The 25,136-nt window shown below is 53.1% G+C and overlaps 9 protein-coding genes across 9 annotated transcripts; 7 read left to right on the forward strand and 2 right to left on the reverse strand.

Moving 5' to 3' along the window:
* Positions 1-14: 14 nt before the first annotated feature.
* BDW74DRAFT_181075 (M1 family metallopeptidase) lies at positions 15-2,781 on the forward strand (the record flags this gene model as incomplete). Its single annotated transcript, XM_073729913.1, has 3 exons — positions 15-163; positions 228-2,598; positions 2,650-2,781. 3 exons carry the CDS (start codon positions 15-17, stop codon positions 2,779-2,781), a joined length of 2,652 nt encoding a protein of 883 aa, XP_073580952.1.
* Positions 2,782-3,438: 657 nt separating this feature from the next.
* On the forward strand, positions 3,439-6,130 carry hxB (putative molybdenum cofactor sulfurase protein (HxB)). The gene has a single exon (XM_073725376.1). The coding sequence runs from the start codon at positions 3,467-3,469 to the stop codon at positions 6,011-6,013; it is 2,547 nt and encodes an 848-aa protein (XP_073580953.1). The 5' UTR covers positions 3,439-3,466; the 3' UTR covers positions 6,014-6,130.
* Positions 6,131-6,139: 9 nt separating this feature from the next.
* Positions 6,140-7,124, reverse strand: BDW74DRAFT_158824 (mitochondrial 54S ribosomal protein mL59). The gene is made up of 2 exons (XM_073725377.1): positions 6,494-7,124; positions 6,140-6,412 (listed from the first exon to the last, which is right to left on the reverse strand). The coding sequence occupies exons 1-2, from the start codon at positions 7,061-7,063 to the stop codon at positions 6,371-6,373; spliced, it is 612 nt and encodes a 203-aa protein (XP_073580954.1). The 5' UTR covers positions 7,064-7,124; the 3' UTR covers positions 6,140-6,370.
* Positions 7,125-7,439: 315 nt separating this feature from the next.
* BDW74DRAFT_169700 (uncharacterized protein) lies at positions 7,440-12,904 on the forward strand (the record flags this gene model as incomplete). Its single annotated transcript, XM_073727037.1, has 8 exons — positions 7,440-7,508; positions 7,562-7,777; positions 7,833-7,936; positions 8,416-9,779; positions 10,287-10,549; positions 10,637-12,561; positions 12,612-12,758; positions 12,871-12,904. 8 exons carry the CDS (start codon positions 7,440-7,442, stop codon positions 12,902-12,904), a joined length of 4,122 nt encoding a protein of 1,373 aa, XP_073580955.1.
* A 462-nt stretch (positions 12,905-13,366) lies between these two features.
* On the forward strand, positions 13,367-14,269 carry BDW74DRAFT_65835 (uncharacterized protein). Its single transcript, XM_073733381.1, has 2 exons — positions 13,367-13,592; positions 13,668-14,269. Exons 1-2 carry the CDS (start codon positions 13,518-13,520, stop codon positions 14,220-14,222), a joined length of 630 nt encoding a protein of 209 aa, XP_073580956.1. The 5' UTR covers positions 13,367-13,517; the 3' UTR covers positions 14,223-14,269.
* A 1,657-nt stretch (positions 14,270-15,926) lies between these two features.
* atg1 (serine/threonine protein kinase ATG1) lies at positions 15,927-19,412 on the forward strand. Its single transcript, XM_073733386.1, has 3 exons — positions 15,927-16,400; positions 16,492-17,443; positions 17,538-19,412. Exons 1-3 carry the CDS (start codon positions 16,269-16,271, stop codon positions 19,301-19,303), a joined length of 2,850 nt encoding a protein of 949 aa, XP_073580957.1. The 5' UTR covers positions 15,927-16,268; the 3' UTR covers positions 19,304-19,412.
* A 636-nt stretch (positions 19,413-20,048) lies between these two features.
* Positions 20,049-22,282, forward strand: BDW74DRAFT_65848 (high affinity methionine permease). The gene is made up of 5 exons (XM_073733382.1): positions 20,049-20,438; positions 20,491-20,722; positions 20,781-21,231; positions 21,284-21,711; positions 21,765-22,282. The coding sequence occupies exons 1-5, from the start codon at positions 20,339-20,341 to the stop codon at positions 22,177-22,179; spliced, it is 1,626 nt and encodes a 541-aa protein (XP_073580958.1). The 5' UTR covers positions 20,049-20,338; the 3' UTR covers positions 22,180-22,282.
* A 930-nt stretch (positions 22,283-23,212) lies between these two features.
* Positions 23,213-24,778, reverse strand: BDW74DRAFT_169704 (uncharacterized protein; the record flags this gene model as incomplete). Its single annotated transcript, XM_073727038.1, has 2 exons — positions 23,213-24,126; positions 24,193-24,778. 2 exons carry the CDS (start codon positions 24,776-24,778, stop codon positions 23,213-23,215), a joined length of 1,500 nt encoding a protein of 499 aa, XP_073580959.1.
* Positions 24,779-24,794: 16 nt separating this feature from the next.
* Positions 24,795-25,135, forward strand: BDW74DRAFT_158836 (uncharacterized protein). Its single transcript, XM_073725378.1, has one exon. It carries the CDS (start codon positions 24,832-24,834, stop codon positions 25,021-25,023), a length of 192 nt encoding a protein of 63 aa, XP_073580960.1. The 5' UTR covers positions 24,795-24,831; the 3' UTR covers positions 25,024-25,135.
* The last annotated feature ends 1 nt before the right edge of the window (position 25,136 follows it).

The raw sequence follows: 25,136 nt of genomic DNA on the forward strand, positions 1-25,136 counted from the left end.
GTTCATATCGCAGGATGTGTGGCTCTCGACGCGATCAGGCGGCCGGTACGACGAATGTCCCCGGCCGTGAGGTGTTGCCCACCAACGTCAAGCCCGTCCACTATGACTTGACGCTTGAACCGAACTTTGAGACCTTCAAATATGATGGAACTGTAGTCATCGAGTATGTTGTGCTGTATTCACTGGGTTCTTACAAGATTGAGCATGAAGCTGATAGCTCCATCTAGCCTACAGGTTGCCGAGGACACCACATCCATTTCCCTCAACTCTACCGAAATCGACATCCACACAGCTACCGTCCTCAGCAAGGGATCAGTAGTCAACTCTTCACCCGAGATTTTGTTCAACAAGGACAAACAAGAGGCCACCATCAAGTTCCCCGAGACTATCTCCGCCGGTTCTGAAGCTCAGCTCAAGCTGACCTTCACCGGTACGCTCAATGACAACATGGCTGGTTTCTACCGCTCTTCATACAAGACGCTGCAAGGCGAGACGAAGTACATTGCATCGACGCAGATGGAGCCCACCGACGCCCGCCGGGCTTTCCCCTGCTTCGACGAGCCCGCGCTCAAGGCTAAGTTCACAGTCAGCCTCATCGCCGACAAGAGCATGACTTGCCTGGGCAACATGGACGTCGCCTCGGAGCAGGAAATCGACGGTGGAAAGAAGATCGTCAAGTTCAACACATCTCCAGTCATGTCTACATACCTGGTGGCTTTCATTGTTGGTCACCTGAACTATATCGAGACCAAGAACTTCCGTGTCCCCATCCGCGTATATGCTACGCCGGACCAGGACATCGAGCACGGTCGTTTCTCTCTAGAGCTTGCGGCGAAGACGCTCGCGTTTTACGAGAAGGCTTTCGATAACGAGTTTCCGCTCCCCAAGATGGACATGGTTGCGGTACCCGATTTCAGCGCCGGAGCTATGGAGAACTGGGGTCTCATCACCTACCGTATCGTCGATGTGCTTCTCGATGAGAAAAACAGCAGTGCCTCACGAAAGGAGCGCATCGCTGAAACTGTTCAGCACGAGCTTGCTCACCAATGGTTCGGAAACCTGGTCACCATGGACTTCTGGGACGGCCTCTGGCTCAACGAAGGTTTCGCTACCTGGATGTCATGGTACTCTTGCAACAGCTTCTACCCCGAATGGAAGGTTTGGCAGACGTACGTTATTGACAACCTGCAGAGTGCTCTTTCTCTCGACTCCCTTCGCAGTAGTCACCCCATTGAGGTGCCCGTGAAGCGTGCGGATGAGATTAACCAGATATTTGATGCTATTTCGTACTCCAAGGGATCCTCTGTTCTGCGCATGATCTCCAAGTATCTGGGTGAAGATGTCTTCCTCCAGGGTGTTCGCAACTACATTAAGAAGCACGCTTACGGTAACACACAGACTGGCGACCTTTGGTTTGCCCTTGCCAATGCCAGTGGCAAGCCCGTGGAAGAGGTCATGGATATCTGGACAAAGAATGTCGGATATCCTGTTGTGACCGTCTCGGAAAATGCCCAGGCTTCGTCCATCAAGGTCAAGCAGAACCGCTTCCTTCGCACAGGTGACGTCCGTCCTGAGGAGGACAAGACCATCTTCCCGATCATGCTTGGCTTGCGCACCAAGCGGGGTATCGACGAGGACACTCTTCTGTCGGAGCGTGAGGGCGAGTTCAAGGTTCCTGACCTTGACTTTTACAAGCTCAACGCCGATCACTCTGCTATCTACCGCACATCGTACACTCCTGAGCGTCTGACCAAGCTCGGTGAGGCTGCGAAGGCCGGATTGCTTACCGTCGAGGACCGCGCAGGTATGATCGCCGACGCTGGTGCCCTGGCTGCCTCTGGATACCAAAACACTTCCGGTCTGTTGTCACTGCTGGCCGGATTCGACAGCGAGCCCGAGTTTGTTGTTTGGAACGAGATCCTGACTCGTATTGGTGCTCTTCGTGCTGCTTGGATCTTTGAAGATGTGCAGACCAAGGATGCCCTCGAGGCTTTCCAGCGCTCTCTGGTTAGCGAGAAGGCACACACATTGGGCTGGGAGTTCTCTGAGAACGATGGCCACATCGTTCAACAGTTCAAGGCTCTCTTGTTTAGCGCCGCTGGTAGTGCTGGGGACAAGAAAGTCGTCCAGGCTGCCCAAGACATGTTCCAGCGCTTCGCTGCTGGTGATGTCAGCGCCATCCATCCCAACATCCGCGGTAGCGTTTTTTCGATTGTTCTGAAGCATGGTGGTAAGAAGGAATACGAAGTTGTGTACGACCGCTTCCTTAACGCTCCCACGTCCGATGAGAAGACTACCGCTCTCCGCTGCCTTGGTGCGGCCGAAAACCCTGAGCTCATTCAACGGACCCTCGGCTTGGCGCTTGGTGACGAGGTCAAGAACCAAGACATTTACATGCCCCTCGGTGGCCTCCGCACTCACGCCCCCGGTATTGACGCCCGCTGGGCTTGGATGAAGACCAACTGGGACACTCTCTACCAGCGCCTGCCCCCTGGACTTGGCATGCTCGGTACTGTCGTCCAGATCTGCACAGCCAGCTTCTGCACGGAAGCGCAGCTCAAGGATGTGCAGGACTTCTTCGCCAGCAAGGATACCAAGGTGAGTCGATTGCAGTTTTTCTCCCCAAGTTCTTTTGACTGACTATTTTAGGGTTACGACCGTGCGATTTCACAGAGTCTCGACGCTATTCGCGCCAAGATCAGCTGGGTGCAGCGCGACCGTGCAGATGTTGGATCATGGTTGAAGACGAAGGGATACCTTACTGGTAATGGGAAGCTCTAGGTTGGGGTCATGGTATCATATCACGAAAATGTCGGATCACATTTGCATAACGACTAGTACAAAAGAAATCACCACTTTCCTACGACCTGGCTGTGGCAATAAGAAACGCGCGTAGATTTGAACGTATATGTTGTTATTGCCACAACATTTATATTGGCTTATCGATGAGGGCAAAAGTGGGGAGCCTTCTAGCCCTTCATTGTATTGTAGGAAACCGATAGTATCGAAGGATAGATGGCCCATAAATATCGGCGGCATATCATCTATCTAGAGAGGAATGCCTTACAATCTTTGGTTTTGAACAGTCTTTGTCGCGGAGTCTCGGTCGGGTCCGTCCTCTTCATCCATCGCCTTCCACCTTCTCTCTGTCGGCAACCTCCGATAAGAAACGACAACCTCATCCTGTCTTCATATCTATTAAACCTGGGAAGAGCTGGAGAAATGCACATTCCTGACTACCGTGGTTGACGCGCATGCTTCCCCGACATCGACCCTCCCCACTATTGGTCGAGCGACAGCTGTTCCTCATCATCTCAGATCCCTCGCCACCTGCGATCTCAATGATGTACAACGAACCTTGATGATGCCTCAACATTGTGTAAATATTCTCCCATATATCCGATCATGAGTACAGTGACAGGCAGTGTGAAAGCCTCGGCGGCCTACTGCTCAGGGTACTCAGAAGATGTTGACCTTATCCGAGACCGCGAGTATCCCTTGCTGGAAGGTCAGTAAGCATTCGCCCCCGTATACAGAGAAAAACGTCGTGCTAACCGGGCTCAATACTATAGACACAACATATCTAGACCATGCAGGCACGGCGCTCTACGCCAAGTCCCTGATTGACTCCTTCAGCCGTGACCTTATTAGCAGTCTATATGGAAATCCCCACTCTATGTCTGCTTCGTCGCAGCTCTCATCACAGCGCGTGGATGATATCCGTCTACGAGCACTACGCTTCTTTAATGCGGACTCCGCCGAGTTTGATCTTGTCTTCGTGGCGAATGCCACTGCCGGCATCAAACTGGTTGCAGACGCTCTCCGGGACGCACCAGGGGGTTTCTGGTACGGGTATCATGTTGATGCTCATACGAGTCTTGTGGGCGTGCGAGAGCTTGCAGAAGCTGAGTCGAGATGCTTTGTGCGCGACGGCGAGGTGGAAGACTGGATGTCTGGGCTGGAGTTTGAGGGGAGAAAATCTCTGGGACTATTCGCGTACCCTGCGCAGTCGAACATGAATGGGCAGCGGTTTCCGATGCGTTGGTGTCAGGAGATACGCGCGAGATGCTCAAAGAAAGAAAACAAGGTATATACGCTCCTTGATGCGGCGTCTCTGGTCTCGACGTCACCGCTTGATCTCAGTGATGCCGCGGCAGCCCCGGACTTCACGGTTCTCAGCTTCTACAAGATCTTCGGGTTTCCCGACCTCGGTGCGTTGATTGTGCGAAAGGGTGCTGCGGGTATGTTCAAGTACCGGAAGTTCTTTGGCGGCGGCACGGTGGATATGGTTTTGGCGGGAAGTGAGTCCTGGCATGCGAAGAAGGAGTCTTCTATTCACGAGGTGCTGGAAGACGGCACACTTCCGTTCCACAGCATCATCGCTCTTGATTCGGCATTTGAGACGCATTGTCGATTATACGGGACTATGGCTAATGTCGCTTGCCATACGCGCTTTCTTGCAAAACAGTTGCATGGCCGAATGGCTGCGCTCAAACACTACAATGGTGCCAGAGTATGCCAGCTGTATACATCCCAGAACGCAAGTTACGACGACCCATCAACCCAAGGCCCAATCCTCTCCTTCAACCTCCGCAACAGCCGCGGCATGTGGATCGGCAAATCAGAAGTCGAACGCCTAGCAAGCATCAAGAACATCCAGATCCGCTCAGGGACACTCTGTAACCCCGGCGGTACAGCAGCTAGTCTAGGATGGAGCGGAGCCGACATGCGCCGCCATTTCTCGGCGGGGATGCGCTGCGGCGACGAGCACGATATCATGGATGAGCGGCCAACGGGAATACTCCGGGTTAGTCTAGGCGCTATGAGCAGTCAGCGAGATATCGATGCGTTCGTTGCGTTCCTGGAGGAGTTCTACGTTGATAAGCCGCCGGAGGGGGTACTGGTGCCACTGATGGGAAATATCTCTTTACAACAGCCAAGCTTCTACGTCGAGAGTCTATCAGTCTACCCGATCAAAAGTTGCGGGGCGTTTCGGGTCCCTGATGGGCTACGCTGGGTGGTCCGGAGACAGGGATTAGCCTGGGACCGCGAGTGGTGTCTAGTGCATCAGGGGACGGGTGTGACGCTCAGCCAGAAACGGTATCCGCGTATGGCGCTCATCCGGCCGACTCTTGACCTGGAGCGTGGTGTTCTGAGAATAGTCTGCGGGGAAGCTCATTCTTTAGAAACGAAAGTATTGGAGATCTCGCTTAACCGGCTGGGCACGAATGCGCTTACGACCTCGCTTTGCCAGAACGCCTCAAAGCCGTCGACTGTCTGCGGGGATAAAGTCGTTCTCCAGGCTTATACGTCTCCGGTTGTATCGAGTTTGTTCAGCAGTTTCCTTGGCGTGCCTTGTACGTTGGCAAGATTTCCGCCGCAGTCTTCGACGAGATGTTATGCACCTCGCCAGACTGTCAGAAGTCGGAGCAATAACCGAGGTCCTAGCATGCCGGGTTCGTTCCCTCAAGCACCCTCTTCGCCATCGCCATCACCAACACAAACACCCATTCTCCTCTCCAATGAAAGTCCGCTTCTACTTATCTCCCGCTCCTCTGTGAACCGTCTCAACGAGAGCATCAAATCGACTCCTTCCCAAAACCCAGACGGCACTTTCAACACCACCAACAGCAAGAAAGCAGTTGCGGCAGACGTCTTCCGCGCAAATATCGTGGTCGCAGAAAACATACCCACCGCCGAACGACCATATATCGAGGATACCTGGTCGTCCCTGAGAATCGGCTCCGGAAACGAGCAGCTGCCTTTCAATGTCCTGGGCTCGTGCGAGCGGTGCCAGATGGTATGCGTTGATCAGTATACCGGGCAGCGGGGCGATGAGCCGTATGCGACGCTGGCGAAGACGAGGAAGGTTGAGCGGAAGGTTCTCTTCGGGAGGCATATCTCGCCTCTTGGAGTTGGGAATCAAGATGAACAGGGTGATGGTGGGTGCTTGGGAACGGTCATGGTTGGGGATGTCGTCGTGCCGAGTTATGATGAGGATGATGCATCATGATTGTTGGGGATGTAGCTAGAGGTTGCTTTGAATGTTTAGATACCCGGTTATATAGCATTTTGCACATATCATGTCTTTGTACGTACTTTCGGTTTAATATACTTATGATTGTAGAAACTAGGTAACATAGTCAGTAGTACTGAGTTGATTGGAAAGGTGTGTCTTGCACACGATGTAAATTCAACAGATATCTAATGGTACAGTACACGCGAGACAAATGAAGATAGAAAAATTGCAAACCCCGGTTCCATGCTATCCCAAGCTTTCTTCATCAAGCTAAGGACCAGAAAAGCACACCGTAGATAGTACATCATACAACCCCGAACCCCATCCAAAAGGCGAGTAGAAAGGAACACTTCACCTCTTGGGCCACTTCTTCCAACCACGACCATGACCTCTCTGTAAAGCAAACCCGTTAGCAAGCCATCCAAAGCAATCTAGAACCCAACCCAACCGAAACGAAGAGACGAGAAAACTAACCTGCTTCCATGACCGGATCATCTCCGGCATATCCATCATCGCCTTCCTCCTGTCTTCCAGACGTCCCTCCATCGTCCTCTCCCACTTGTGACCCTTGACCTTCTGCCCAATACCCGTACCCTTAACCTGGAGACCGCGCTCCGCCCGCCTCATCTCCTTGTACTCCGTGCTCTTCTTGCCCGGCGGCAGCAGCGCCTCGACATTATATTTGGCAGCCAGCTTCACAAGATCCGCTTGTTGTCGCAGCCCAAACCGGGGGCCTACCCATTTCCCCGTGCGGAAGTTCTTGCGCGGGAGGAACGGGTTGTGAAATTCGGGGTTGGCGGAGGTCAGGAGGGCGCGCGACGGAGAAATGATTGTGGGGTCGGAAGGCTCGTGGCCCTTAGCGTCGCGGTTTGGCGTGTAGGGACTTGGTAGAGACTCTGGTGTTGGTGCTGGGGGGAGGTTTGGGTCGGCCGGTGGCATGGCGGCCGCGGAGTACTGCTGGGGAGGGTAGCGGGCGAAGAAGTTGCGAAGGCGGAGGGGGAGTTTGGCGATGAGGCCGGTGGATGTTGGTTGGAGGGCGGCCATTGTGAGCGTCCGGAGACCAGTACGAACTGGTGCTGGAGTTAAACGGTGTGGATGTGGTAGATTATCTGTCGATAAGCCGGGGAAAATTGCTTGATATCTTTGGAGCTGAGAAATTGAAGGCCAGGCCGCGCTAAACTGTTTTGGGGTTCGGAAGAAAAAAAGGGCGGACTGGCGGCGCGGATTCAGTTCGGTCGTGGCTGGGAGCGCCGAGGTGCTTTGCTTGTTTCATTCGTTCAGATACTGATACGGGGCACGTCAGCTTCTCTTTCATTCTGCATTCGATCGCAATTTGACGAGACTATCATTCAGTCACCCTTTCGATATACCCCACTGTTCGTTATTCGCGATCGCAGAGCGTCTGTCGCAACCAGCCGAAATGGCAGACTACAACTACGGCGGTTCGGAGGAGGAGAACGCAGAGATCAAGAAGCTGGAAGCTGAGCTGGTATGGTGCGATTGCTGATTAGATCTGACAAAGTTAACTCGGACTGTTTGTAGATCGAAGATCCCGATAACTTCGAGACTTGGGAGCGACTTGTCCGTGCTGCAGAGGCCCTTGAAGGAGGTGTCAACCGAAACTCAAACCCGCAAGCGATCACCACAGCGCGCAACGTTTACGACCGATTCCTCGCAAAGTTCCCGTTGCTGTTCGGATACTGGAAGAAATATGCCGACCTGGAGTTCTCCATCACAGGAACTGAGGCCGCGGATATGGTATGAATCATTTTCGACCTGCGGTGACATGCATGGATTGCTGATGTGAAGTCAGGTCTACGAGCGAGGTATCGCCAGCATCTCCTCCTCCGTCGATCTATGGACCAACTACTGCACCTTCAAGGCCGAGACTTCCCACGACACAGACATCATTCGAGAGTAAGTAGACTTGAGCTGGTTTCCTTTCCTTCCCCATAACCACTACCGATACAGCACCGACATTATCATGACGGGCGGAATGCGCATGGCGCGAGCGCAATAACAGCACATCCCTTAATTTGGGTGAGATGTCGCCTTCCCAAACTCGGCTGGAGTTTACTTCTCACCCATGGCGTTTTCAGGCTGTTCCCCTTCCCCGTAGAAAGAACTGTGATTTGAGCTCAAGCACCGTTTACCTTGCACCGGAACCATGGTCCACGAATCCTTTTCGATGGTACTCAGTCTACGCTCGACGTAGAGCTGGAAAACGAAGCCTCTCCACAAACTGATCCTCCTAGTCGTTGAATTGTTTGGGCTCGCGCACACTTAAAGATCTGTGCTCATGTTTGCTATCCTTGCCATTTCGCTTCCCTTTCCTTCCACCCCTTCTTTCCTTTGCCCCTTTCCGTTTGGAATTAACTAACGATCGTGTCCTGCAGACTTTTCGAACGAGGAGCGAACTGTGTCGGTTTAGACTTCCTCTCGCACCCATTCTGGGACAAGTATATCGAGTACGAGGAGCGTGTCGAGGGCTTCGATAAGATCTTTGCCATTCTGGCCCGCGTCATTGAGATTCCGATGCACCAGTATGCCCGCTACTTCGAGCGCTACAGGCAGCTTGCGCAATCGCGCCCTGTTGCGGAGTTGGCACCTGCCGATGTCGTAGCACAATTCCGCGCCGATCTCGACGCTGCCGCCGGACTTATCGCTCCTGGCGCAAAGGCAGATGCCGAGACCGAGCGTGATTTGCGTCTTCGCTTGGATGGATACCACCTCGAGATCTTCTCCAAGACACAAACCGAGACGACGAAGCGCTGGACGTACGAGTCGGAAATTAAGCGTCCGTACTTCCACGTCACTGAGTTAGACGAAGGCCAATTGACAAACTGGCGGAAGTACCTCGACTTTGAAGAGGCTGAAGGGTCATACTCTCGAACTCAGTTCTTGTATGAGAGGTGTCTTGTGACATGTGCTCATTACGACGAGTTTTGGCAGCGGTACGCTAGGTGGATGTCCGCCCAGCCCGGAAAAGAAGAGGATGTGCGGAATATCTACCAACGAGCCAGCTATCTATACGTTCCTATTGCCAACCCGGCAACTCGTCTCCAGTATGCCTACTTCGAGGAGATGTCTGGGCGAGTGAGCGTGGCCAAGGAGATTCACGAAGCTATCCTCATCAACATTCCCAACCACGTCGAGACGATCGTCTCTCTGGCCAACATGTGCCGCCGTCACGGCGGTCTTGAGGCTGCCATTGAAGTCTACAAGTCACAATTGGATTCTTCCGCTTGCGAACTAGGCACCAAGGCCGCGCTTGTGGCTGAGTGGGCCCGCTTGCTGTGGAAGATCAAGGGCTCGACCGAGGAGGCTCGTCAGGTCTTCCAGAAGAACCAGCAATATTACCTGGGCAGCCAGCCGTTCTGGCACAGCTATCTCACCTTTGAGCTGGACCAGCCTACAAGTGCCGCCACTGAGACTGCCCAATACGAGCGGATAAAACAGGTGGTTGAGGATATCCGGTCCAAGAGCGCTCTCTCATCAGATGTCGCGAGGGAGCTTGTCCAGGTATACATGGTATACCTTCTCGAACGTGGCACTAAGGATGCTGCAAAGGAGTACATGACCCTTGACAGGGAAGTTCACGGGCCCGCGTCCGTTTCCAAAGCAAAGACGGGAGGTACAGAACCCACGCCTGCGCCCGCTGCACCCGTGACAGTGACGCCAGCCCCGCCCGTTGTTCCTGTTCCTGTGCCGGATGCCAACCCGTACAACTATTACCCTCAGCAGACCCCTGTTAACGGTGGTTTCGAGAACGCTTAGGCATGATATGCCATCGCATCGCAAGACATCTCAGCTCTGGCGAGATAAACAAACCTATCCATGCTGAAGTCTTGGTTTGTCCGGACCCCGTGTAGAACACCAAAGCTTCCCCTTTTTGCTTTTCTTACCTTTTTTTTTTTTGAACTATTTACCACCTTCCAGCGACTTCCATGTTTGAGCAAAACGGTGCAGGTCTGTCTTACCTTACCGCGCTCAGAAACGAGACCACGCGTGTTTGGATTGGGTGGGCATCATATCATGGGTTTGGACACTGTCTCCCTTGTATTCTTATAACTAAGTAGCAGCCTCTTATCATTTCGACGGTTCGCGTGACCTTGAAATCTGATTGAGCTGATTGTAGAAATCTAATGAACACGTGATTGCGCTTATGGTCACTTTGCCACCCGTATAATGTCGCGCCGGCCGCGGTCTTTCTTCCCCGGTCAAGTTTGTATTCCCCTAAGAACAAACGCTTTGCACTTCTAGAAAGTGTACGGCATAGATATGAACGGCTTCATGGATTCACTGTCGACACTGCCTCCTCCACCTCCTCCAGCAGACTCCGCCGCTCCTCCGCCGCCGCCAGATGTATCCGCGCCTCCACCCCCGCCTGAAGACCTTCCACCACCTCCTCCCGAACCGCAAGTGAAGAAGAAGAAGGTGGGGTGGGGTGCGAAGCGCCCGGCAGCAACGCCGCTAAGTGTCGAGGAGTTGGTCCGAAAGAAGAGAGAGGCTGATGCAGCCGCGGCCAAGGTACATCTATCTCATTCTTGCTATTGTTTTACTTGGCTAAATTACTCTAAGAGTGGTCTGGTGGCTAACATCATCTGTGTCATGTAGCCGAAATTCGTGTCTAAAGTTGAACGAGAACGGCTAGCTTTGGAGAAGCGCGCGAAGGAGGTCGAAGCGCAGCGACGGAAACCGAGTGGAACACCTAATGGGGTTGATGGTATGGACCTAGATACTCCGTCTTCAGACTACAATACACCGGACAGAGACCCTCGATCGATCCCTACGGGACCTCGCGCTATGCGCAACGGTGACGGCCCGCCTGCGCCTCCGCCAGGTCCGCGGTCAAGGAACGAGGCGCCTACAAAGTCAGATAAGAGAGGAGATAAGCGGTTTAATGAAGAGGACGAGGCCGCGGCGCAAGCGGCGCTCATAAAACAGAAATACATGGGTGCGGACCAGACGTCGAATTTCTCAGCGAAGAAGAAGCGCAAGCGGACGACGGACCGGAAGTTCAATTTTGAGTGGAACGCGGAGGAGGATACGAGTGGCGACTATAACCCGCTTTATCAGAACCGACACGAGGCCAATTTCTTCGGACGCGGGCGTCTGGCGGGTTTCGGCGACGACGTGGCGGATACGATGGCGAAGAAGTACGCCAGGGCGTTGGAGGACCGAGATCGCGAAGCGGGAAGTATTCGGGCACGAGAGATCCTGGAGATGGAGCGGAGGCGCCGGGAGGAGAGCACTCGGAATCAGCTGGACAAGCACTGGAGCGAGAAGAAGCTGGAGCACATGCGCGAGCGAGACTGGCGTATCTTCAAGGAGGATTTCAACATTGCGACCAAGGGTGGAAGCGTACCGAACCCTATGCGGTCATGGGATGAGTCCGGCTTGCCGAAGCGGCTTATGGAGCTTATTGACCGGGTTGGGTACAAGGAGCCGACACCTATTCAGCGGGCTGCTATTCCCATCGCCATGCAGAACCGCGACCTTATTGGTGTTGCCGTGACTGGTTCTGGTAAGACCGCGGCATTCCTGCTCCCGCTTCTATGCTACATCGCAGAGTTGCCGCGGTTAGACGAGTTCGAGTGGCGTAAGAATGATGGTCCGTACGCGATTGTCCTTGCACCGACCCGTGAATTGGCCCAGCAGATTGAGATTGAGGCCAAGAAGTTTACGCAGCCGCTTGGATTCAATGTTGTCAGTATTGTTGGTGGTCACTCGCTCGAGGAGCAGGCTTACAGTCTGCGAAACGGTGCTGAGATCATCATTGCTACACCCGGTCGTCTCGTCGATTGTATCGAGCGTCGCATGTTGGTCCTCAGTCAGTGTTGTTACGTGATTATGGATGAAGCCGATCGAATGATTGACCTTGGATTCGAGGAGCCTGTCAACAAGATCCTTGACGCTCTACCGGTCACCAACGAGAAGCCCGACTCAGAGGAAGCAGAGAACTCCTCTGCCATGAGTCGACACCTCGGGTCAAAGGACCGCTACCGCCAGACAATGATGTACACAGCCACCATGCCTACTGCGGTAGAGCGCATTGCACGGAAGTACCTCCGACGACCGGCAATTGTCACCATCGGAGGCGTCGGTGAAGCCGTTGACACCGTCGAGCAGCGCGTGGAGATGATCGCCGGCGAAGACAAGCGCAAGAAGCGCCTCGGCGAGATCTTGTCGTCTGGCGACTTCCGCCCGCCCATCATCGTGTTCGTCAATATCAAGCGAAACTGTGATGCTATCGCGCGCGAAATCAAACAGTGGGGCTTCTCGTCCGTTACGCTGCACGGAAGCAAAACACAAGACCAGCGTGAAGCCGCCCTAGCTTCGGTCCGCAACGGCTCAACAGACGTTCTGGTGGCTACAGATTTGGCTGGTCGTGGTATTGATGTGCCGGACGTCAGTCTCGTTATCAACTTCAACATGGCTACTTCTATTGAGAGCTACACCCATCGTATCGGTCGTACTGGTCGTGCCGGTAAGAGTGGTGTGGCTATCACGTTCTTGGGCAATGAGGATTCCGATGTCATGTATGTCCCTCTCATCTTTCCCTATTATATGACTATGCTAACTTTTTCAGGTACGACCTCAAGCAAATGCTCATCAAATCTCCCATCTCGAGGGTGCCGGAGGAATTGCGCAAGCACGAGGCCGCTCAGTCGAAGCCCCAGCGCGGTGTGGGCAAGAAGATCGAGGAGTCTTCTGGGTTTGGTGGCAAGGGCGGGTGGTGATGATGCTCCTCATAGGATCCGAGACATCCAGTTACGTTATTTCATGCCCCATGCAAGGCGTTGGGAACTTAGCGTCGGGATTTTGTACTGTAGACTGTTCAGAGTTAGGGCTGGCCAAAACAATCGTGGACCATGGCCGTGAAACCAATGGCATTGTGGTCCCACAATCTGGGCCAGAAGGCTATTCTTTTGTCTGACAGCACCCGGCTAATAAAGCAAATAATGGTCTGGAAGCCTTGTCATGTAGGTACTAGGTACATCCGTAGGCACTGTGTCTGGATGTTGCGCGGTGCTACGGGGATTATTTGTTTCCCAGCCACCCCCGCAGCGACGCTCACTCGCCCAGCCTCCTCGCTTCAGCCCGCCATAACCTCATCCTGCAGCCATCGCTGTCGCTTTTATTCATCTCAGCCGTGCATTCTCTGCATCTCTGTTTTTGTGACCTGGATTTGAATTCTCTCGTGCATCTGCGCGTTTGTTGCGTTGGCTTGGTGATCGCATCGAATCCGCCGAATCGAGTCGTTGGTTTGCAGATCCATCTAGCGCCTTGCCTTGCGCTCGAGGTGTCGAGAAATCTTACGTCGAGATCGCATCGCGACATTTTTTTATCTCGTCTTTTTCTCATTCTGAGATCTATCGCATTCTTGTGATGCGACTGCATTCTCACGCCTAATCGTCGTCCCGTCCCGCATTCCTGAACACAGCCCAGCCCTACTGTATACAGCGAACAGCCCAAGGCTACACAAACCGCCAACATGATTGGAAGCATCTTCTTCATCTTCAACCGCCTGACGGAGATCGTCTTCCTCATCCCCATTATTGGAATGATGGTGCGTCCTTTTCCTTGATTCTACATCCAGCCCTACCCACCATAACCAGGCATACTAACAAACCTATGCGAACAGGCCTACTTCGTGGACGGCTACCTAAAAGCCAACATGATCACACCCCCCTACATCCTTGTTCTGTTCATCGTCTCCGTAATCGCCGTATTCTGGTGCATCGACACATTGATCCGACACTCCACAACCAAGCGCTCCGCCTCCTTCGTCTCATTCGTCGACCTCCTCTTCTTCGGCGCCTTCATCGCAGGCGTATACCAGCTACGCTTCATCGCAAATGCCAACTGCAGCAACTGGGATGGCGGCAGCATCTGGGTCTCGCTCGGTCCCTTCGGCGCATACGGCCGCCAGACGAATAACCATCTAGCCGATGATCTGAATAAGACGTGTCGCATGCTGAAGGCTTGCTTTGCGATTGGGATTATGGAGGTGATTTTCTTCTTCTGGACCGCAATCATTGCGCTTTGGCTTTACCGACGTAATCGCGATACGGCTGTTGTTGTTAAGGAGACGACTACGGTCCGTCGGAGGAGCCATAGTCATGGGAGTCGGCGCGGGCATAGTACGCACTCGAGACGGCATAGTAGTGCGTCTCGGAGGCCGCATTATGTGGTTTAGGGATTGGTGTTGGTTGGAATAGGCTAGAGTAGGGCAGGGTAGGGCAGGTTGACGTCCGTCTGACTCTGACTGGTCTTGGGAAGTGAGAATGATCTCAGCGGCTGGGAAGCTTATTTTCTTTTTTTGATATGTCATGTCCATGCTTATGATGACGTTGATGATTTATGGATGCGATGCGATGTTTTGATATGATATGTACCATGCTACGAATGACTATGATAGCCGAGATGATAATGATAAATATGTTATTTATTTCTGCTCCGCACTGAGTACGAGACCCCTTTAAAGGTCCTCTTTGTTTTGGCGCGTTGAACACGGGGTTTAAAAACCATGGTACTACAGTAGTAATAGTTCGACCCCAGGACATACCGTGTCGACAACTCCCTGTACCGCTATGAGGATACGCGAGCGAGACGAAGTACCGTGGGCGCTTTGAGTGACTTCGGCATATGCAAGGCGCAGGTGACTTGCTATTTATATTGCCGGCCAAGTTTATGCCATTCCGTACCAAGTCAGTGGCTTCAGCCTTCAGCCTTCCGAAGCACGAGGACCCTGAGAGATCCCGAGATCGGCTCATTGTCTTTGACTCCAGGTGTCCTTTGTGCTAGCCTACCTATCTACCCCGTATCTATCTGAATCTCCTAATCCTCGACGAGGGACGAGAGAACTAGAAATCGGTGACTCTTGCCGATCGTCAAGTAGTGTACCATCGTGCGCAAAGTGGAGGCCAGAGCACCCAATTTCTGAGCCCTGACTTGCTGCCCGGCGCTGGAACGGTCCATGAGCCCACTAGCTTATCAGTTTAGATGAGCGACCAGTGACAGTCCGTATCAAGGGGTGTGTGTGCACTGTGCATAGCTTGGGTTTGGGTTTAGGTCCAGGGTGAAGTGGCAAGCGCCCTAGGGTTGGGTTGTTTGACTCATGAGGGGGTGTTTTGGCACAGGCGGTCCGATTGGATGGGGAACTTGCGCGCAGAACTCTCGGTCTCGAATCTCGAGTCGATGATGAATTGAGCGCAGAGTCATTGAGTCAGAGTGGAATGCGATTGCGATTTGCAAGCAATGGAGGTCCGATATGGAGCCATGGGCCCTCAGGTGATCGCGGTATCTGGACCGTATCGTGCTAGAGAGAGTGGAGCGTCAAGGCTGACGACTCTTATCTAATCGATAACGTGATGGTTCTTGCCTCGGGTTGCTGGGACTGCTAGATTGCTCGAGGACTCATAGGAATTGTTTCAGGGTTATCTCGTAATCTTCTCATCCTTTTCGCATCTCCAGAACTGAACTGAGCTTCTCATTTAATCCCCTGTATGACTGTTCGGGCTGTAATACCATACGATCTGCTTCCCCGGGTTCCACCTAGCGCCGCCCTCCTGACCGCCTTTCTGATCATCGCCATTTGATTGCGTCTTGCTGCCCGTTATCGCAGGTCACGCTCTCGCCGCTCCTCCCCAGCGACAACATCGTCAACCTGCTTGCTGGACCTTCTGCCTCATCCCCCGAGTCCCTTTTCATCCTTTCTCTCCGGCCTGGTATCTTTATACCACTCCCTGCAGCTTCCCGCCTCAATATTTCGCCCTCTCCCTCTCCCTACACCCGAGCAACTTTATCTTATCGGCTCCGACTCATATTCCTCTCTACTGCTCGCAAACTGATAACCTTCTACTTCCCGTCACTTTCCTTGGTTCCTTATAACCACCGACGACCTTGGGAGCTCATCTTCTCCTGCAGCTCCTCCCGGTTCCGCTACAACGCTCCGATCGACCTGACATCCCCAGATCGTTCTCGAGCTCCGTCCTAGCCGTCCCATCTCGACCGGCCTGATTTCATCACTCTCGCTCTCGCCCTCTTAGCTTCGTCTCGCTTACTGCTGCCTGTTATCGTCACTATCGATAACGACTCTCCTTCATTCGATCTTTACACTCGGCTTGCCCTACGCGGATGGGCTCATAACCTCCGTCGTTCCCGCAGTTGTTTGTGAGGTAGCTGTTGGTTGAGGTTGGGCCCCGTCAGAAGTTGTCTCCGGGGCTTGCCCGGCGCTGTAGTTATGGCTTCAACACCAGCAAAGAGCTCAAAGAGCTCGAAAGAGACATATAGCGAGGTGACGATAGGGCGGTATACGAGGATGGATCATATTGGGAAGGGTAGCTTCGCCACTGTCTACCGGGGAGTTCATACGGTGAGTAACAACGAATTTGCTTCTATCTCCTTGCATGATTACTAGCATTCAGATGATAAAAGTACTCGTACTGATGTGTGTTCCATTCTAGAAATCACGGACGTTCGTGGCCATTAAGTCAGTCAACCTCGGAAAGCTCAACAAGAAGCTCAAAGAAAACCTCGCCATGGAAATCAATATTCTCAAGAATCTCCTCCACCCGCACATTGTGGCACTCCTCGACTGTATTGAAACGTCCTCACATATCCACTTGATAATGGAGTATTGTGCTTTAGGTGATCTATCGCAATTCATCAAGAGAAGGGAGAGCCTGAAAGACCACAGCTACACTCGGCATATGATCTCGAAATACCCAAACGTCTCCGGCGGAGCTTTAAACGAGGTGGTTGTCCGACATTTCCTGAAGCAGCTGGCAAGCTCCCTCAGGTTCCTGCGTGACCGAAACCTCATACACCGCGACATCAAACCCCAGAATCTCTTGCTTTGCCCGGCACCAGCATATGCAGAAGCTGAAAATCAGCTCGTTCCGCTCAAAGGCTGTGATGAATCATTTACCCCAGCTGTGGGGCTAGAAACATTGCCATTGCTCAAATTAGCAGATTTCGGCTTCGCCCGATCCCTCCCCGCTACATCACTTGCAGAGACATTATGCGGATCCCCCTTATATATGGCACCCGAGATCCTACGATACGAGAAGTACGATGCGAAGGCTGATTTGTGGTCTGTCGGTACTGTGCTCTACGAAATGCTTGTTGGAAGACCGCCATTCAGGGCAACAAATCACGTCGAGTTACTCCGGAAGATCGAGAATACCCGAGACAGAATCAAGTTTCCGGAAGAAAACCCAGCTTCGGAGGAAATCAAGGCGCTGATCCGTGGCCTTCTGAAGTTCAACCCCGTGATTCGGACGACGTTCACAGACTTCTTTAATAATGACATTATTACCGGCCCTATCCCTGGCCTGGCAGCCGAGGATCTCCCTGCTCCAGTCCGTGAACCATCACCAGAGCAGGCTTCTTCAAGCAGTGGTCAGGGCAGCAGAGGTACGTGGTGGCCACATAATAACACCCCGTTTCACCCACCCTTCTACAGTCTCAATATCTCAGCAACAAGCAATTAACCTTGATGGATTTGCAGAGCTTGAATCGTCTCCCGACGACACGCAGCCTCAAGACATCAACACTGAAAATGATAACGAAGATCGCTACCCGCCGCCCCATCGATATGTACCTCACAATGATAGACCACAAACACCTACATCCGCTACACCTATGCGAAGGACCAGGAGTAGTGACAGACCTTCATCGGCGAGGCAAATTCCCCCGGCTGCTGTCCCATCACGGCCAGAAGCAGTATCTCATGCAACGGCACCGGGACGTCAGGAGCTCATAGGTCGACCGTCATCAGGCCAACAAACACCCGGCACCCCGCCAGTAACCAAGACGGTAGAGAGAATAAAGGAAGAACGAGAATTGGCAGCACAAGAAGTTGCATTCGAGAGAGACTACGTTGTTGTTGAGAAGCGCGCAGTCGAAGTTAATGCTTTCGCAGATCAGATGGCATACGATCCCAGAATTCATGGTAAACACACCGGTGCTCTTCCACGGCGGCAGACGACACCGGCTCTTCCTACCACGACGCAAGCATCGCCACAGAGCTCTCCGAGCAAAGCAGTTCAGGTAGTATCAGGTCGATCTCGAGCGGACTCGGCACACAATCGTCATGCCTCTTACGAGCGGCGCTACGGCCAGAGCCCTACCTCCGCCACGTCGGCAATCTCCAAGGCCCTCAACATGGCGAGTGGGCGTCTATTCGGCATAGGCTTCTCTCCGCCGCTGAACATCACTAAAGGCGGACGCTCGCCGCCCTTGGCCTACAACCCCTTTCCTGCTTACCCAGCGGCTCATGCTGGCCTCCTGACCATGGGAGACGGTACGAGGCCCCAAGTGGGCGCGGACGAAGATACACGAACGGTCAAAGAACTCGAAGAATGCGCCACTCGCAGTGATGTCGTCTACGGATTTGCTGAAGTGAAATACAAGCAGATTATACCGCTGGCGCCTTCTGCCCAAAGCTACGCTGGCTCCAATGCGCCGGGCCCTGACTTCGGGGATGGCGAGCTCACTGCCGACGCCGCTGTGACCCTTTCGGAAGAAGCCTTGGTCCTTTACGTCAAAGCACTGTCCCTACTCGCTAAGTCAATGGATTTTGCGGGCGCCTGGTGGATGCGTAAGAATCGAGCTGAAGCATTGGGTGAAACCGTCTTTAGTCGATCAGACCCGGTCTCGTTTCGAATCAACAAGGTTGTGCAATGGGTCCGCAGTCGATTCAACGAGGTGCTAGAGAAGGCCGAATTTGTTCGTTTAAAGCTGCTTGAAGCACAAAGACGACTCCCGCCCGATCATCCTTCCCACCCCAACAACCTCTCTCTCGAGTCGGCCGGCTCTGCTACATCCGTGGACGTTGTAGTGAGCCCTGGCGTTACGGCGGAGAAGTTGATGTACGACCGCGCCTTGGAATTGAGTCGATCAGCGGCCATCAACGAGCTCACGGGTGAAGACCTCCCCGGTTGCGAGATTGCCTACGTGACTGCCATTAGAATGCTCGAGGCCGTTTTGGAAGTCGATGAAGTGCAGGGTTCAGGTCAAGGAAAGCTCGCTCTTGACGGCGTGCAGGAGGACGAGCGTGAAATCTTGTTGAAGTGTAAGTTTGCGGACATGATTTATCAGGATACGCCTTCTAACTCGCTCCCAGTGGTGTCGAAAATCCGCATGCGATTGGCAACCTTGCGACAGAAGCTGGCCGTCTTGGCCAAGCGACAGACTCCGCCGTCGAGCGGAAAGATGATTCCCTCGAATTTAGCACACGCCACACCTGCCACGGGGGTGGCCACTCCTCGGTGAACAGTGCATTGCATTTCCTGCATGTCAGACTATGCATGGTCCTTACATTCTCCCGCCACTTTTCTTTTCTTTTCTTCTATCATTATCGAATGGTTTCGGAGTTCATTTATACAGGATACACCCCGGCTGGATTTACGGGGCTCCATACAACATTTGCGTTGCGATTGAGACATGATATTGGGTTATTATTTTTCTTTTGGACTATCTTCCATGGCGTTCTAGCTGGAAGGACACAAATTGCCACTATTTGACGAGGGATCTGGAGCCATGTTTTGGACGGAGTTGTTGGGATGTACATACGGGTATATCACATTGTTATTGCTAGCGAGAATACGATTATTATGGCCTTGCCCTGGATCTTGCACCATCATCTCCTGATGAACCCAGCATCGTAGAGTTACATCGGCGATGAGGACAGAAGCCAGCGAATTGCGTGATCGGTTTCTGTGTGTCATTCCTGCCGTGCCAGCGATTCAGTCCGGGAGCTCGAGTGGTTCCGGTGGAGCTGCCCGAGCAGTTTTTTTCCTCGCCGCTTCCAGTCAACGCCCGCCATCACCACGAACCTCACCACCGCCGAGCAGAAAATGATGGTGGCCCAGGCACGGCTGGCCTTCCGGCCTTCGAGACTTCTTCTAGAGTTTCGATCCTCTCGGATCTTTCCTCCATTCGTTTTCGCCCCCGGCCGACTCTTCTCCCTGTCAGTCCTCCCATCGCGTGCGAGCTAGTGCTGTCAGCTCGGTTTCCCACGGCATCTCGAGTCTCGACCATGCTCGCTTCACCTTGATTCACCCTCGTTCTGCCTGACGCCCAGCTTTTTGACTTCTCAGCGCCGCTTCGCCGAGACCACTATCCTTCATCTTATACGACCTCAGGGTCCTAGCGTGAGCGTGATTCGATTGCATCAAACTTGACCTCAGCACATCATCACCGGCGTCTCATATATCAAGACACCTTCGCCGCTCTTTGCGCCGGACTGTCCGCCAGCCGTCAGCTTCTTCCTGTATCTCTCCTGTGCAGAACTTGACTCTGTCAGCCATGGACATCACTTCAGGGCCTCTGCCCAAGAACGACATTGCGCCGGACACCAAAGCCGTTGAAGACGGCCCGCGCCGCGCAGATGGCGTTACTCAGCTGTGTATGTCTGGCCCTTGCATGGTGATGGCTTAACCTTGTTCTAACGAGTACAGACGAAGGAAACATCTTCGAGGCGACGCCCGAGGACCGTCGCCAAATCGGCGTCATTAGCGCATCGTTCCTCATCTTCAACCGCGTCATCGGAACCGGTATCTTCGCCACCCCGAGCACGATCCTGTCGTTGTCCGGGAGCGTTGGGCTTTCGCTCTTCATGTGGGTTGCTGGTACTCTGATCGCCGTTGCCGGTACTGCGGTCTACCTGGAATGGGGTACCGCCATTCCCAAGTATGTTCTTCTATGTGCCATATTCATATGATGTTAGGGCTCAGGCTAACCGGACTAGGAACGGTGGTGAGAAGAACTATCTCGAATACGTCTACAAGAAGCCCAAGTTCCTGGCTACGGCCATGTTCGCCGCCTACGCCGTCCTGCTCGGTTGGGCTGCGAGTAACAGTGTCGTCTTTGGCCAGTATATCCTCAATGCCGCTGAGGTGGAGGTCGACCGATGGAACCAGCGTGGTATTGGTCTTGCCTGTATCACCGCTGCGTTCTTGATTCACGGATTCGCCCTGAAATGGGGTCTTCGTCTCCAGAACCTGCTTGGTGTCGTTAAGCTCATCATCATCGTCTTCGTCATCGTCACCGGCTGGGTTGCGTTGGCTGGTCATACAAAGGTTGAGACACCTCACAACTTCAGCAATGCGTTTGAGGGAACCACTGGAAGCGGATACGGTGTCGTTATGGCGCTGTACAATGTCATTTGGTCGTTCATTGGTTACTCTAACGCTAATTACGTATGTCACCTCATTCCCTCTGTTGGGTGCTGTCTGTTTCTAACATCCGCAGGCCCTGAGCGAAACCAAAAACCCCGAGCGCACCCTCAAGATCGCCGCTCCCATCGCCATCGGCTCCGTCGGCATCCTCTACATGCTCTGCAACATCGCGTACTTCGCCGCTGTCCCGAAGGATCAATTCCTTGCATCTGGCAACATCGTCGCAGCGACTTTTTTCGGCAACATGTTCGGCTCTCGCGCTGAACGCGTCATGTCCGTGTTCGTTGCCCTCTCGGCCTTTGGAAACGTACTCTCCGTCATCTTCTCCCAAGGCCGAATCGTCCAGGAACTCGGCCGCGAAGGCGTCCTCCCCTTCTCTAAGTTTTGGGCCTCCAACAAGCCCTTCAAGTCCCCTGCTGCCGGCCTCTTCGAGCACTGGGTCGTCTCCGTCATCATCATGCTTGCACCTCCTCCCGGTGATGCATACAACTTCCTTGTCAAGTGAGCCTTCCCTGTCATTCCAAACTCTTAATAGTCCTTCTAACAAACTCCAGCCTAATCTCCTACCCCCTCGCAATCGTCAACGTCTTCGTCTCCGCCGGGCTGATCTACATCTACCTGACCAAAGAGAAAAACTTCCCCAACTGGCGCCCCGGCATCCGCGCAACCCTCCCCGTCACAATCTTCTTCTGTCTCAGCAACATCTACCTCGTCGTCGCGCCGTATATCCCCCCTTCCGCTGGTCAAAGCGTCTACGAGGAACTGCCGTATTACCTGCACTGCGTTGTCGCACTGGGCATCTTCGCCCTCGGCGCGATCTACTACCTCGTTTGGGCAGTTGCGATGCCCCGATTCGGCGGGTATGTCCTTGTCAAGGAGACGGTTGTTGATGCGGACGGATGGAGTCGCAGCGTGTTTACCAAACTGCCGGTTAATCGGGTGAAGCATGAGGGCGAGGCGCACTTTTAGATTGATGCGTTAGGTTGATTTAACTTGCTTCTTGTTATATATTTTATACTTAATATGTTTGTATTTTAAGCGAGATCATGGATGCCTGTCTCGGATGGATGCATGTCATGTATGGGTCATGGTGATTTTCTAATTGTCTAATTAATGTATGGTCATGGTATGACTGGCATGGATGGTTTTCCATTTGTCTTGATTCCCATCATGTTCTACAGACAGATATCTACTGTCTGCGAAGTAGGTACGAGTAACGCAGCGCATTCGTCTGTTTTTGCATCGGCAAGCGGAGCGAGTCGAGCATGCGAGGGTCTTAGGCGTAATCTAATCTCATTTGATCGATATTGCAATGTCTTGGTTTGATTCCTGATCCTGACAATATCCATATGACATGGCAAGATGGGCAGGGCAACAAACACACGGCGTGCTGCTTGCCGTAGGATCCTGTCTACTGACCAACACGACATCTTCATGTTTACAAGCACCAAAAACGAACTCTAGAAGAAAGCATAGATCTCCATTCCTCCAGTAATCTCACAAACCAAATAATAACAAGGGAATAAACGAAGAAGAGATTGTCCCAACCATCTATGGAAAGCCCACCCACGGAATCAACTCCAAAGGAAGTCGTCATGGGCTCCTCAAACCGGCTGGCATCGGTCTTGCAAGCCCAGTTCTGGCCGGCGAGGTTTCCCCCACCAGCCAGCCCAACGCACATACGCCATGAGAAAGAAAACCACGGCCAGGAAAAGAACTGATACTACACTGTTCGGTGCCTTTACGCGGTTTTTGGGTTGCAACGTCTGCTGTAGGGGGCTTGCGTGATGAATGATATATGTATGGGAGGGGGAAGAAGAGTTTGCGGGTGGAAAGTTGAAGATATTCCGCTGAGAGCACGTGATATGGGTGTGGCGCTAGCCGGTTTGAGAGTAGTAGCTTGCTTTCATGCCTCAGGCCGCCAGGTTCCGTCTTCAGGTAGGCCAAGCACTCCGTTTTCGTACCTACTGCCACATTTATCGTCGCGTTCAACTCTAGTCATTTATACTTGCACCCAGGAGCCACTAAGTAACTTCCTGCTGCGATGTGAGGTCCAGCGCAAGAGCCACCTCGGCGGTTTCGCGACGAGAAACACGACCAGCGTGATGGGTATCGCCACAGCGAAGAACACCCAGAAATGCGAGCCTCCTGGCCCATTGCTATCGTCCATGCTAAACAACCCGGTTGTAAACGACAATGGCGCGAAGACCATCGCTAAGGACGTTAGCCTATTGACATTGGCAGACTCCGCGAGCGATCGACGACTATCGGATATCTGGACTAGAGATGCCACGACGGGAAGCATATTTCTCAATCGGCGGGAGAGGTCGTCCAGAGTAGAAGCGAGGTGTCTATAGTCCTCCTGGAGTATACTCGCGTTTTCGAGAGACCTGTCAGGATCGCTCGAATGCGATGCTTTGCACAAAGCTACGAAATGCTCAACAGCCGCGATCTTCTGTTGCGAAGCTAGGCTTCGCCGGCGCCATACTTGAAGGATGCGGAGATCTGCATACAGTTTGTCTAGTTCAGAGACGGGCTTTATGAACTTCTCCACGGCGTACTCGTGTCTCTTGATATGGTAACTCATGGCAGCCATATAGTTGTTCCACTCCGCGGCAATAATCCTGAGAGGGTAGTATGCGACGGCGAAGAGTGTGGGCGTGGTCGATTCAAAATGCTCTGGTATCTCTCGGCGCCAGTAGTATCCGATGTCTTCCAAAAGGCTTTCTCGCGAAAGGTGCGGCCCCCAAAATGCTCCCTTGAAATCGAGCGGTATAGGCGAGGGTGGCATGAAATCCTCATATCCGCCGAGAAAAAGTCTCGAGTCAATGCGGCCCGGCTTTTCGTCTTTCCTCTGCTTGTCATATACCACGGGGATGTAGTCCTTGAAGATTGGGCTATCGACGAGAATGACACCTAGATTGATTTGACTCAGTCAGTGCAACTCTTGAGCACGAAATCAGACAAAAGCGAAATACCTACATAGCCACCCGAGACCTGTGCAATTGTTGAGCATTATCACAGAGCATGCGTGCTGCACGAGTGCGATGCGAGTATTCTCAGTTGAGACCAGCACCGCAATTTTCCGGTTGACATTCATATCCCTCGTTAAACGGTGTTCATTCTCGATGGGACCCCTAAGCTCGACCGCTCGATGGTAATGGAAGTTGATGAAATTCTGGTATCGTATGCGCGAGGGCAGCGTCGCGAGGTTCGGCGTCTGGGTTTTGATTTGTCGGAACGGGGCGTGTAGGTGCGACGCGAAAAAAACTGGATCGATATGGTGTGCATTTCCAAACGTTGAAATGATGTCTCGTCGTAGATCCTCGATGATAAAAATGCGACGCCTTTCAACTCCTCCGGCGGGGTAGATACTCTCTTGCAAGTCCTCGAGGCGGACGTGTTGGAAGGCGGGTGCAGGGTCGGCACCTTCCTTAACGGGCGGGAAGTCCAGCTGCAGGATCCGACAATCTCGCCGGTCTGAGTTGGCATCGGAGAGGAAGTCATCAAGTCCAGCAAGACAGGGGTTGTTGTTTCGCTGGGCTTTCACAAATTCGTGATACGTCATGCCTTTATATTTCTTTTTTCGCCCACCTTTCTCTTTCAAAACAAGACGGTAAGATGGGGAGGCCGCGGGGGTGGAGGGGAACCTCCAGGATAAAAGTTGCTTCGACAGATGCTGGTGTCTCCAGCCTTGCAGCCGGGGCAAGCACCGCCTCAGTTGCCCTCGAGGCTGCATTGGGCATTCTTATGGAATACGTCTGGGGACCAATCAATGTCGCTATAACCCGTCAGATTCGCGCATTAGTGTAACCGCAGCTTGTTGACCGGGTTGTCTTGCATTACTACCCTAGGCTCTATCGCTATCATGCCTCCAGGTGTTCACGCGCGGCTTCAGCGCAGTTCAGCCTTGGGGTATTACCAGG

The sequence above is a fragment of the Aspergillus multicolor genome (genome assembly GCF_047715735.1).
Source record: "Aspergillus multicolor strain CBS 133.54 unplaced genomic scaffold BDW74scaffold_25, whole genome shotgun sequence".
Taxonomy (NCBI): domain Eukaryota; kingdom Fungi; phylum Ascomycota; class Eurotiomycetes; order Eurotiales; family Aspergillaceae; genus Aspergillus; species Aspergillus multicolor.

What these genes read in the sequence shown, in the direction of transcription:
- hxB (XM_073725376.1), top strand. Translation starts at nt 3,467, where the DNA reads ATGTTGACCTTATCCGAGACCGCGAGTATCCCTTGCTGGAAGGTCAGT.
- BDW74DRAFT_158824 (XM_073725377.1), bottom strand. Translation starts at nt 7,063, where the DNA reads ATGGCCGCCCTCCAACCAACATCCACCGGCCTCATCGCCAAACTCCCC. An exon ending in TGATCCGGTCATGGAAGCAG is followed by an intron (nt 6,413 to 6,493) that starts GTTAGTTTTCTC and finishes TTTGCTTTACAG; the next exon opens with AGAGGTCATGGTCGTGGTTG.
- BDW74DRAFT_65835 (XM_073733381.1), top strand. Translation starts at nt 13,518, where the DNA reads ATGATTGGAAGCATCTTCTTCATCTTCAACCGCCTGACGGAGATCGTC. An exon ending in TCCCCATTATTGGAATGATG is followed by an intron (nt 13,593 to 13,667) that starts GTGCGTCCTTTT and finishes CTATGCGAACAG; the next exon opens with GCCTACTTCGTGGACGGCTA.
- atg1 (XM_073733386.1), top strand. Translation starts at nt 16,269, where the DNA reads ATGGCTTCAACACCAGCAAAGAGCTCAAAGAGCTCGAAAGAGACATAT. An exon ending in TCTACCGGGGAGTTCATACG is followed by an intron (nt 16,401 to 16,491) that starts GTGAGTAACAAC and finishes GTTCCATTCTAG; the next exon opens with AAATCACGGACGTTCGTGGC. An exon ending in CAGTGGTCAGGGCAGCAGAG is followed by an intron (nt 17,444 to 17,537) that starts GTACGTGGTGGC and finishes ATGGATTTGCAG; the next exon opens with AGCTTGAATCGTCTCCCGAC.
- BDW74DRAFT_65848 (XM_073733382.1), top strand. Translation starts at nt 20,339, where the DNA reads ATGGACATCACTTCAGGGCCTCTGCCCAAGAACGACATTGCGCCGGAC. An exon ending in AGATGGCGTTACTCAGCTGT is followed by an intron (nt 20,439 to 20,490) that starts GTATGTCTGGCC and finishes TAACGAGTACAG; the next exon opens with ACGAAGGAAACATCTTCGAG. An exon ending in GTTACTCTAACGCTAATTAC is followed by an intron (nt 21,232 to 21,283) that starts GTATGTCACCTC and finishes TAACATCCGCAG; the next exon opens with GCCCTGAGCGAAACCAAAAA.
- BDW74DRAFT_158836 (XM_073725378.1), top strand. Translation starts at nt 24,832, where the DNA reads ATGGGGAGGCCGCGGGGGTGGAGGGGAACCTCCAGGATAAAAGTTGCT.